The sequence below is a fragment of the Mytilus edulis genome, chromosome 3 (assembly GCF_963676685.1).
Source record: "Mytilus edulis chromosome 3, xbMytEdul2.2, whole genome shotgun sequence".
In the NCBI taxonomy this organism is placed as follows: domain Eukaryota; kingdom Metazoa; phylum Mollusca; class Bivalvia; order Mytilida; family Mytilidae; genus Mytilus; species Mytilus edulis.
The window spans coordinates 59,176,891-59,189,859 of NC_092346.1; the positions used below are offsets into that span (position 1 = coordinate 59,176,891).

Sequence of the window (12,969 nt, forward strand, 5' to 3'; positions counted from 1 at the left end):
TATCTGAAAATTGTATTTTAAAGGTGATTGAATCCCTAGCTGGGTATTTACTACTGTTTGAAATTTCATTTTGCTTGTGGATTTTTGATTTTATCTTCGAATGTTAGTCATTACTAAAACATTAGAAATTATGTTATTGACTGACTGCATTTTTTAATCAAGATGAAATGAAACCACAGCTTCTAATTAAACAGCATGTAATTCTAATTATTACGAAATATGAAAATTAAATGGTAGTTCTCTTCAAAAGAAGAAAAAGGTTATGAGTTTTGTAAGAAAGTAATGTTTATTAAATGAATTACATCATGCACTTTTCAAATTAGATATAAAAGAAAATGCTCTTCAAAAATAAATCATTTTTGAATAAGTTGCCTTTTATCATAATTTTTTAAGCCATGTCCCATGATTTTGTCATCATGACAAACATTTAGGAATGCTGTTTATTCCTGTGGGCGTACAGCCATTTGCATTTTAAGTTTATAATGAGAATACTGTCCTTGAAATTTGTAAATGAAGCATTCTTTCATTTGTTTTTAAACTATTTATTTCACAGAGAATCATGTACAACATGAGGAATAGTAATAAGAAAAGACATGTCCCAAGGGAATATTTTCCGTAGAAAACAATTAATGCAAGACTGGATCTTCTAAAAGTTCTAATCAAATGTCATGGCACATTGGAAATCATTACATGCAAAAAACCTTCAGATAAATGAACATATAATGAACTAATGAATACATGGGAATTACTTACAGGCGTGAAAAACCCTTTGAATTTATCATTTACAATATTATTTCATATGTTCAAGCAGTGTTTACCTAATACTTAATTGGTACTCTATATTTTATCTTGTGAGGTTACATATTACGTACAAATTAGAGGTTCTACCCTCCACTCTACCTGTTGAAATAGGTTTTTATGTTGATCATGTGTTGCTTTGGTTGATTAGGTCAAATGTTTCTTATTTTCCTCATTGATTTTGAACAAAGCTTGTTGTTGTTGATACTGTAAAATAGATCATTTGCACACTGAAACACTATCAAATACATTATTGAATAATATTTAATGAATATAATATCCTTATTGGCATTAAAAAGAATGATGTTCATGAAAAGTATCAGATGTTTATAAGAGGGTAAATTACCTGATCATAGTACATTACAAGTGTTGTTGACAAAATGTCTGCCAGAGTGGACTTGTTAATGTGTTAATTTGAAATAAGATGATGTGGTATGAATGCCAATTGAGACAACTCTCCACCAGAGACAAAATGACAAAGAAGTTTTTATGCCCCACCTACGATAGTAGAGGGGCATTATGTTTTCTGGTCTGTGCCTCCGTTCGTACGTCCGTCCGTCTGTCCCGCTTCAGGTTAAAGTTTTTGGTCAAGGTAGTTTTTGATGAAGTTGAAGTCCAATCGACTTCAAACTTAGTATACATGTTCCCTATGATATGATCTTTTTAATTTTAATGCCAAATTAGAGGGTTTACCCCAATTTCACGGTCCACTGAACATAGAAAATGATAGTGCGAGTGGGGCATTCGTGTACTGGGGACACATTCTTGTTTTTAGTGATAAGGTAAACAGTTTTAGAAAATTATTTCTTTTTTAATTCCACTTCTAATTCCATTCAGTGGACAGAAGATAACTATATCAGCAGACCAATATGGTTTAAGCTGTTATAGCTTCAACAAATTATATTTAAAAAAAATATGTTTTGCATGTGTTTATGGGTAAATGGGTGCTTATGAAACAATTTACTAGGGCAAATGAAAAAAATATTGGCACAAATGATATGCTGATTAGTGCAATTGTAAACCACATGTAATTAAGCTGTTAACTACACTGCTTTCTCATTTGTTCACCACTCATATCTTTTTATGCCCCACCTACAGTGTTATGCCCCACCTACGGTAGTAGGGGGGCATTATGTTTTCTGGTCTGAGCGTCCGTTCGTCTGTTCGTCTGTTCGTCTGTCTGTCCGTCCGTTCGTCTGTCTGTCCGTCCGTCTGTCCCGCTTCAGGTTAAAGTTTTTGGTCAAGGTAGTTTTTAATGAAGTTGAAGTTCAATCGACTTCAAACTTGGTACACATGTTCCCTATGATATGATCTTTCTAATTTTAATGCCAAATTACAGATTTTACCCCAATGTCACGGTCCACTGAACATGGAAAATGATAGTGCGAGTGGGGCATTCGTGTACTGGGGACACATTCTTGTTTCTACCTAATTGAATACTGCATGCATAGATTGTTTAAAAGTTTAGCCTACAGATATAGAATAAAAAAGTAACAAAAGACATCTAAAAGGGAACACACATATATATTGGTCTTCATCAAAGGACAAGTTTTAAACTGTCCTTGGTAAAGATCTATGATCGTTGCATGCTAAATGCTCGCTTTGAAAAGACAAACTATTAAATTTTCTACCAAAGATAAGCTATCAAAACTAAATAATGTAAGCTTAAAAGCACTACCAGTAAAGTATTTACTAAAGCAACCACTGCCAACAGAGTCAAATAGATATCTTAAATTTTGATTTTCTCAAATTTCTTACTTTTTATTTAGATCAGAGCAATGTTATAAGGTACAATACAAAATGTACAGTAAGAATCAGTCTAGAATTTTGTTTTAACTTTATAAAATATGTATCAGCATTATAGATGCTTCATGTATTTAAAAGTAGAAGCAAAACAAAACTAAATAAATGATACAAAATTGAAGATTACTCACAGTAATTGAAAGCAAGCTCAAAGTACTTTTAAATCTGGAGTACTGTGGATTCATTATTATTCGTTGGATACCAATTTTGTGGGTTTTGTGGGTACAGGTGAACCACAAATTCTAATTTTCAACGAATATCCAATTTTTCAATAGGCTTTGTATACAGAGATTGGCAAAACCAATAAATGAAATATCCACAAATATGCAAGTTTTCAGCAATCCACGAAAATTGATACTCACGAAAATAAATGAATTCGCAGTATTGCTTTCTTACAACAGTCAACTACTAGTACATATATCAATTTTTCTGTTTTAGGTTGTATACAGTAGTAATAAAATATCCATGGATATCACTACTATGGCGATGGATGGTCAATTGACAGTATTTGGTGATGTTCTCTTCAATCAATGTCAGGATATGGTAGAATCCCAGCCAGTAACATTTACAACACCTGATTCTTACATCGTGTTACCAAGGTGGGAAGTTGGTATACATGGTGGCAGTATCTCATTTACTTTCCAAACTAATGAGCTAAGTGGTGTTCTAATGTATAATCATGGTTTAACAAATTTAGACTTTTTTGCATTTGAAATTTTGGACGGTTATTTGAATTTCTTGATAAATTTAGGCTCAGGAACAGAAAAAGTGAAAATGAAGTATATTAGTGATGGGAAACCACATTCTGTCTCTTTACATCACGCTGGTAAAAATGGTCATATTCTTCTAGACGGAAATAAAATTACTTATGCACTGGGAGGGGATAGCAACCATCTAGATCTGGACAGTAAGCTGTATGTTGGAGGTATTGACAGATCTATTCAACAACGAACAATGCCAACAGGAATATGGGCTGCCATTTTGAGCAATGGTTTTGTTGGTTGTTTGCATGACTTAGTTATGAATGGGAATAAGATAGACCTGATCACAGCTGCCAGAAAACAGATGATCTCAACCATTAAGGATTTCTGTAAAGTAATGGAACCTCAGTGTAATCAGGGATCCTGTCTCCATCATGGTGTGTGTCATGAGGGATGGAATCGGTATATGTGTGACTGTCGTGGGACAGATTACACTGGACCTATCTGTCAGAAAGGTAATCATATAAATAGATGATATTGAAGAGTTAAAAAAAAAAACCAAAGAGACTATACATTTTATGAATTTTCTTTATGCTTTTAAAGTAGATCTTTCCAATTACAAAACAAGTTACCATAAAACAGATATTTTATGTGCCCCTTCTCTCATTCCACTAATATTTCAAATGTTATCAGTTGAATGTTAAATTGTGCATTCAAAATAGTCATGAAATAATTCCCACTGGACTTTAGATAACTATCAATTTATCAATCATTTACAAATTCAGAACATATATAACTACTCCAAAGAATTCTGTCTAAAGCAGATAAAGACTAAGCAAAGTAGACAGGATGTGATTCAATAAAATTGACAAGTGTGTGCAGTATATGGTTAAAGAAGCTTATGTACTAGTAAAATATATGTTGACCACTAAGAAATTCTGTGAATATGAAAGTCCAATGAAAGTATTATTTTCCTTTCTCTGCAGGACATATTGTATTTCTCTTTTTTATGTGCCCTTATATTGATATAAGAAGATGTGGTATGAGTGCCAATAAGACAACTCTCCATCCAGGTCACAATTTGTTAAAGTAAACCATTACAGGTCAAAGTACATAAAATAGAATTTTATTCTTGAAATGAAACTGTTAAAACATTACTTCAGCAGTTGAGGGACAAATAAAGTCTTAAATGCACATATTTCCTAAAGCTAACCGATAAAAATATTAAAAAGCTAAAAATCAATTTGGTGGTAGATTTCTTTCAGTTCAAACTTCTAAGACATTTCTAATATTTTTCAACCTAGTTAAATTACATATTATTCTGTTTCAATTTGTCTGTAGACTTGCCCTTTGAGAATTGATATGTTCATTTAAAAACATACAAAACTGATTAAGGTTTAACTTTCTGTTAAGGTGCCACGACGCTTGAATTTAATGGGAACCAGTTCCTAAAGATTACAATGGACGACACATCAATAACAGAAGCCGAAGATATCTCATTACGATTCAGGACAACTCACAAAAATGGATTATTGTTTATTACATCGTCAGATGACTCCCCTGATAAGATGGAGCTGTATTTGGAATCTGGTTCCGTGAAGCTAGATATCAAGATAGGCCAAAGCTCCAAGGTATTGATAGCATATTGTTGTGAGAGATTGTATAGCTGTTTAATATAATTCCCATGTATGGGATGCCTCGAAGACAATTCTAATAAAGGATATAATTAAGGATAATGTTTCTCGTATTAGTAAATTTGTTGTTGAATAATTATTCTGTACTTTAGAATACTAGGGCAATAGTTCAGAAGAATTCCGAGGGGAGAAAACTTGAAAGGTGTGTAAAATATGTATTTCCTAATAATCACTGAATCAATAAACTCAGCGATGTTTAAATTTTACATGAGCAGCTATCGTAGTCACGAAAAGAGGGTATAAAACATTATCACAACTACGATATTAATTAAAATGTCCATTTCTAACATTAATTTGTAATAGATTGCTTATCATATCTCAGATTTCAGGTGGTTAAACATCAGCCATATCGATTTTTAATTGGTTAACTTACTGGACCATGACTTATTATACATTATTGAATATCAAACATCAAGTGACAAAAAATTATGTAAATGAGTCCAATAAAGAATGGCTCACAATCACTGATCAATTACTATATAACTAAGGTTTCTAATAGCCTTACAATCTTCAATTACATCCTGAACAAATTTAAAGACCACCTCTGTGAAACTAATAGCATTAATAACTGAGTTAATAATTCTCTGTTTCAGAGTCTAAGGGGCTGTGGGCGAGTCAATTGTTTGTTGACCAAAAATAAAAGCGCAATTTGTCATTGGTTAAATATCCATTACTTGTTTATGACATTGTTAACCAATTACAAATTTGCTAGTTTACATTTGATTAGACATATCCAGCTTGACATATTTTATTGACTACTGTCTTTTTTGGAAACTATGTTTCTCCTGGATGGTTTTAATGTGTTTATTAAAGACATAAATGTATACAAATAATTTTATATTAAATCTATGTAATGGCATTGTCAATATACTGCATTGGCCTTGTCTGGCTGTTTGTTCATAGTTCTAGATCTGCCTCAATATAACTTATTGTTTGACTATAATTTAAAAAATTTGATACAGTACATTTGTACCTGATATTCTGTCACTCATTTCTCAGCTCTTTATTAAGGGAAGATTTGATATATGAACTGTAAGTTTATAATGATGAACTGTACCCTGTAAGCAATTTTCCAATCTGCCAGGCAGTCACTTCCTGTTTAAAGATAATTTGATTGTTTTATAGTTTTTCAATGTCTTTTCACAAGTGGGAGTATACATTTGTACTTTTCAGAACCTTGCTTGCATGTTATTTGATTGACTTGTACTAATAAGCACATCTGACATCATTTTGTATTATATAATGTTGTCTTACTTTGGCTTCACTTTTAAGTGTTATGTCCTGCTTTTGCAGTCTGATAACAACTTTATGACATTGCAGTCATTTAAAAAAATGATCAATCGTATAACTTGTTTCGTGTCTTGTTGACTTAGGAAAAACTGTGTCAATCATCGTTTCCTTTTTAGGAATGGAATGGATAGATTTTTATTTTGGTGTATATTAATCTTCTAAAAAGTTAGAGATACTAAGTTGGACAGTTAGAGATAGATATCGATTTTATTAATAGTTGACCGTTTTTTCACTGTAATTCTTCTTTATATGGACACACATATATATTTTAAGATTTTGTAGAGACTGGTTTGGGGAACAAAACTGTCAATTTGCCTTTTTATATGTTGAAATAACATTGATTATATAACTACTTATTTTTTTAGGCATTAAGTTTTCGTAGATTAGTCAATGATGATAGGTGGCATACTGTTTACCTTAAGAGAAGAGGGGAGATAATCCAGCTGAAATTAGATGAAAACCCTTATATTGAAGGTATAACCTATGTATATCTATATGATAAATAGATGAAAACCCTTATATTGAAGGTATAAATAATCATGGTATATCTAAATGTATCAGAATGGGAAAAAATATATACAAAGATCTCTTGATAAAAAAATGTTTTTATTCTTATTGTCAAGTTTTGTTCTAAAATCAGTGCCTATCAATTATTTTAAGAGTTATGCCCCTTTGGAATATTGATTATGTGGAAAATTGCATTTATATCAGCACTATCTCAGACAAATTAAAAAAAAACCAGTGCTTATCAAATATTTTTAAAAGAGTGATGCCCCTTTGAAATCTTAACTGTTTGAAAAAGTATATTGTAGGCACTCTCATATGTACAATTCTTTCCTTATTTTGATCATATTTATATCGAAGGTTTATTTTTTGCACTGTTTTTGACAAATTGAATGCTCTAAAACCTGCATTTCTTTAAGTTAATATCTTTGTTTTATACTCCAGAGTTATGCGTTTTAGGTACAGTTAAATTACTTTATCAATTAATGAATAAATGATTTTATTTCAGAGAATCTTGTCGAAAAGACGCTGAACATCAAACAGATAGTGTTGGGATCAGTCAGTCCTATGTTATCAGGTAATTATTTTGTTTTGATAGTGATGTTAATTCCCTTGGTCCCTTCTTGTGGTGTGTGTTATCTATATGAACCTGGTAAATCATTAAGTCAGGGATCTGGTTATCACCAATTACCTTTACTGAACTCTTTCATATTAACAAAGATTTGGTTGGGTAGACTGATGAGTCAAGCCATTTCCAACTGAGTTATATAGGTTGTTCATATGTTGTGTTGTAATACCACTGTCCAAGTTTAGTATGAGAATTGAGCACCAGCACAAATCTTTAATCCTGCCACATTGCTATATGTACCTGTCACAAGCCAGGACTCTGTAAATCAGTGGATTTCATTGGTTACTGTCTGTCATATTTGTTATTTCCCCTTTTGTAACACATTGCAGGGGTAATGAAAATACTGGTCTTACGTCCATCCTTCCTTCTCAGGGCAATAGTTGCACCTAGGGGACAATAAACTTACTATTGCACTCATACCCAGTCAATAAGTATACAATATCCTTTTCTCTTGGTCTCTGGTGCATATTTGTCTTATTGGCAAGCAAACCATATCTCTTTGTTTGTTGTAAAGCCTGCAGACATTTATGTCTTAGAAGCAAGAATTAGTGATCCTAGATTACACTGTCAGATGCAACATCGGCTTCTTCACAACCTGTGTTAATGAGTACATACAACATAGTACAATGATCCGAGTGGGGATGAACATCCTTTAGATCCTATCCATACCATATTGTTATAATGGAAATGAGGTTACATTTTTTCATTGGGGAATTAAGGTTAGAATTGTTATTTGCTAACTACAATGTACAAAAGTAGGTAATAATGGTACTGATTGTCACATTGAAGTATATCCCAGATCTTCTGTTATTCATATTGCCATGGTTGAATTAAAGTTATTTTTAGGATTTGTTTGGTCATTGTCATTTGTATAGTCAATATAAGTTACATTCATTTAAATTACAATTTTTTTCATGTAAATGACTATTTCATCTTTAGATTAGGATTACTGTTTTGTTTGGCATTGTTCAAAACCTTGCTGTAGATGGTATGATAAATGTCATTGTTTTCTCTTCATTGATTTTCCTGCAGGGACTAGATCAAACATAGAATGAGTTCATTTTCTAAAGCATTGATAGGTAATTAATGGTTATTTTGCTTAACAAAGTCATTTGGAATGCTTTATTGAAAACCAGAATTGAGTGTAATTTCAACAGATGAAGGGATTTGACAGAGTAATTTTATACTTTGTGTAATTTTACATGGTTTGATTGAAGTTATAATTGTTTTTTTCCGATAGTGATGATTTTAACGTTATTTACCAGGTCAAAGTTAAGGTTCCCTGTCCAGTAATCTGCGACTGGTACACTTTACTTAACAGGAGATTATATACAAGGTTTTATGTAAATTAAGCTTCTGTTAATCTTAGCTGATACAGATAACTTTTGTTTTACAAATTAAGTATATTGATTTTCTTACTTGATATATTTCTGTATCACTTTGATGTCTCCTTGATTTAATGAATGGTGGTGCAATATATTGATGTAGTTTTGTAAATATTATCATTTGCTCAATGGTTGTTAATACACTGGTTTTGTTCTTTTGAAATTTCAAATATTTTGATCGAAGGATTGATTTGACAATTAAATAATTTAAAGTGATATCATATGACTGAGTTAGAGATTTTATATTTATTTTCTAATGGCATTATTTAACTAATATGGTTGTTTTTTTAGGTTAATTTTAGATCAGTTTATTGATTTGAGAATCCTGACATTTATCACAGAGCAGTAATCAGTTTGAATCTTATTTTAATTTAAATTGACATGTTAAATTTGAGCTAAAAGAGGAGATTTTCCTCATTTCCTGATTGACTTTCCTTACTCGATAGTCTTAATTTGTCAAACTCTCTGAGGCAAGATGACACATTTCATCAATTGTAACGTTTCTGCTATTATAAAGCATTGGTTACCCACAGACCATTTGTCTATATAAGTATATATATAGTCTCCCTTAGCTTGTAGCCACATAATTAAAACAATGGTTTTTGTAAAAGTTTTTAATTTAGATATCTGTAAGTCATCAAGTTCAATTACAAGGTTTCAATCCTATTATTTGATTGGCTTTTCTGTCTTATTGAGTATCAAGTTTTCAGCAACAGAGCTTAAGAAGTACATGTTAACTTATTTGAAGGTTTGCATATAAGATTCAAATGCATTTGCTAATACAATATAATTCCATTTTAATTAAGGCAATTAAGTGTATGAGAACTAAGTTGACAAAGAAAAAAAGTGCAGTATAAGGTGCTTTTTATGTGATCTAAATTTAATTAAATTGAACTTACTTGTAAGGGATAACTTTAATGCTGGAAAATAATTGGACAAAAGAAAGGCCGTGAAACTTGATAGTGAAGAAATGTCTTTAGGAACGGCTGCTTAATTTCTTTAAAGGTGCAACACTACTGGTACATTGTATTACCATTTTGTTTAATTTCAACTGAAACCACCCAAATTCTTTATATAAGTGCAAGTGACATAGCACATTTTGCATAAAGCAATATGAAGGTCATTTTAATCATTTGATTCTTAAATACTGTATTTACAATAAAAATAAGTTAGTACATGTGAACAGTAATTATGAATCAAAACTTTTATATGGTAATATAGAATTAAGGAGATGTGATATGATTGCCAATGAGACAACTCTTCATCAAAGACCAAATGACAAAAAACAACTATAGTCACTTTACAGATTTCAACAATGATGAAAACCCATACTTAATGAGCAGCTAAAACATAAGTCTTGTTCCATTCAGTGCATACAATAGTGGTAAATGATTCAAAATAGTAACCAGCTTTCATCCTATTATATTTATTACTTGTTGAAGCATAGTCTACTATCATTGTTTTCTCCTTGCTACACTTTGATATAATGTATTTTTTTTAGGTTTGTTGGAATAAAAAAATGTTCATATATTATGTTGAAATAAAGTATATTAACCAGTGTTTCAATGTTATATTTTAGATGAGTATATACACAGTGAGTCTGATTTCACCAAGTCAGAGATCACAAGAATGCAGCAGGAAGATAACATACTCAGACGTCACACAGGATATATAGGTGCTATGCAACAATTTATATTTAACAACAATCACTTTTTTGACTTGGCCAAATCAAGAAAAATGGAAAATATCGAAGTGACTGCCAAATTTGACACAGAAAACCCTGTGTTAATAGATCCAGTGACATTCAAATCAAAGGATGCATATGTGATACTATCTCCGTTAAATGCAAATACGCCATTTTCTATTTATCTTAAATTCAAAACAACTGAAGCAGACGGATTAATACTGTTTAACGGAGGAAGACAGGATTTTTTAGCCCTTGAACTTCAGGATGGAAACTTGCATTATATTTATAATACTGGAAATGGCGCCAGGAGGATATTTGTCAACACACGGAAGAAACTCAACGACAATTTGTGGCATGATGTCTCATTAATAAGGACAAGTGTAGAACGACAGCTAATCAGGGTAGACGATAACCCTCCTACAATGGAGGACATGAACGATTTAACATCTGTACACTTTAACCTTGACAATGACCTCTATATAGGTGGTGTTAAGAGGACAATGTTCAACACTTTACCAAGTCGTATCTCATCTAGACATGGATTCCAGGGATGTCTAGCTTCAATAGATTTAAATGGATTCAGACCCAATCTATACACTTTAGCTGGACAAAACAACAATGGTATAGCCAAAAACTGTCAAGGTTGGTGTAGAAGGTTACTTTTGTAAATAATTTTATAATGAAGTAGTCTAAAAAAGGCAAAATAGGGCCTCCAGGCATAAAGTCTAGCATTGAGTTTTTAATGATAGTGACTGGTTAGAATAGTTCTCAGTTATCAGCTGCCTCCAAAAGCATAGAACATATATTAGAAGCAGCACAATATTATAATATTCAAATAAATGAATGTTGTTAAACCAGATCTCTTTAGGATATCAGTTTTGTTGAGATTGGTTAGGTAATCAGATTTCCGTGCATGTTCTAATACAAAAAGTTACTGTAAACAAATAAGCACTTGAAGTGGGTATCTATTTTTAACATTTCTACAACATTAAAACTGATATTGTTAGTCAAATAACACAATATAAAAACATTTAAATGCGGCAGAGGAAAAGACAAACAATTTTAATACAGATTACAATAAGAAAAAGAAACCACAGTGAAAAGTTGTATCATCTAAAAGTAACATTTTCTTTTACTTTATTTATTTTTGTAAACTATTAACTTATTTATGTTACTATTCATACTTTTAAGGTCCTAGCAGTGGCTGTAAATCAGAATCTTGTCGGAACCATGGAAGATGTGTACCTCACTGGAATTCTTATACATGTGACTGTGATATGACATCATTTTCTGGTCCTACTTGTGTTGATGGTAGGTAGTGTAGTCACATTTAGTGACATATTATTGTGATGTGACATGCTCAAAATTTGTGATATTCAGGCAGGATTGGCTACTGTTGTATGAACATGATAACTGTAATGAGTTCTGTTGTATGAGCACTTTTGAGACACCTTATTCCTGGTAAATAATTTTAAAAAAAAGAGAAAAAAATAGATATTTATATATATTTTGAATTTGTCAATATCTTGGCAGAACTTTAAAAATTTCATCACACATTTTTTCCAGCACATGAACAGAAAGACTTCATATTTTGTCTAAAGCTTGTATTAAACATTTTCATGGTTTCATCTTTCAAATTCTTCTGTAGTTAAAAGTGACACTTATTTTACTCAAATTTATGAATATATTCACTATTATTTATTTTTCAGAGAGTGTATCCTTTTCCTTTGGTCGTAGAGGAGGATTGATAACATATGAGAGACCAAAAGGGAAATACTATGACACCACTGAAGACCAGTTTGCATTAGGCTTTGCTACATCACAACTTAATGCCTGTCTTTTTAGAGTAGAAAGTGAAAATTCTAAAGACTTCATTGAGTTTTCATTGGTAAATTATCATTTTTGACATCACAGCAAATGTAAAAGATGTTGTTAATTTCTTTATGAATTAAAGTTTTGAAATATGGTATGCTGAAAGACATCGGAATAGCTCAAAGTATTTTTTGCATTTAGCAGATTTTCTCTCATGCACCAAACTTGTCTTCTATTAAAGTTAAATTGTTTTTTATTTCCATTTCATTTTATAAAGATTATTTCTTCATGTAAATTTATCTTTATTTCAACTTTTCTTTTGTTTGCATATACAATTGATTCTTGTAAGACATAAATTTTATTTTATCATTTTAAAATTGCCACTTTTATTCTTCATTGTAGAATATGGGCAATATTTTAATCTATTACAACATGGGGACACAAAGAGAAATTCCTATTGGTGAAATGCTGAAAACTTTTAACGACAGGAAGTATCATGTGGTCCGATTTAAACGGTCTGGTTCTAATGCAACACTTACCATAGATGATGATAAACCTATTGTAAAGATACCAGACAGTAAGTTCTAATAATTTAAGGAGAATTTTAGCAGTCTTGGTTATTTACATTTAGCCAATACTATTGTTAAAACTAGTACTGTGTTGATTA

The 12,969-nt window shown here is 31.4% G+C and overlaps 1 protein-coding gene across 13 annotated transcripts in view; it reads left to right on the plus strand.

The window, feature by feature from the left end:
• The window catches only part of LOC139514409 (neurexin 1-like), a 91,001-nt gene that overhangs the window by 59,094 nt on the left and 18,938 nt on the right, over positions 1-12,969 (plus strand). For all 13 annotated transcript variants that reach the window (XM_071303602.1, XM_071303606.1, XM_071303608.1 and 10 more), the window contains 8 exons: positions 3,040-3,817; positions 4,716-4,933; positions 6,652-6,760; positions 7,299-7,367; positions 10,383-11,132; positions 11,682-11,801; positions 12,200-12,378; positions 12,705-12,879. In XM_071303602.1, the coding sequence (XP_071159703.1) occupies positions 3,040-3,817; positions 4,716-4,933; positions 6,652-6,760; positions 7,299-7,367; positions 10,383-11,132; positions 11,682-11,801; positions 12,200-12,378; positions 12,705-12,879 (2,398 nt within the window). The remainder of the gene's footprint in view (positions 1-3,039; positions 3,818-4,715; positions 4,934-6,651; positions 6,761-7,298; positions 7,368-10,382; positions 11,133-11,681; positions 11,802-12,199; positions 12,379-12,704; positions 12,880-12,969) is intronic.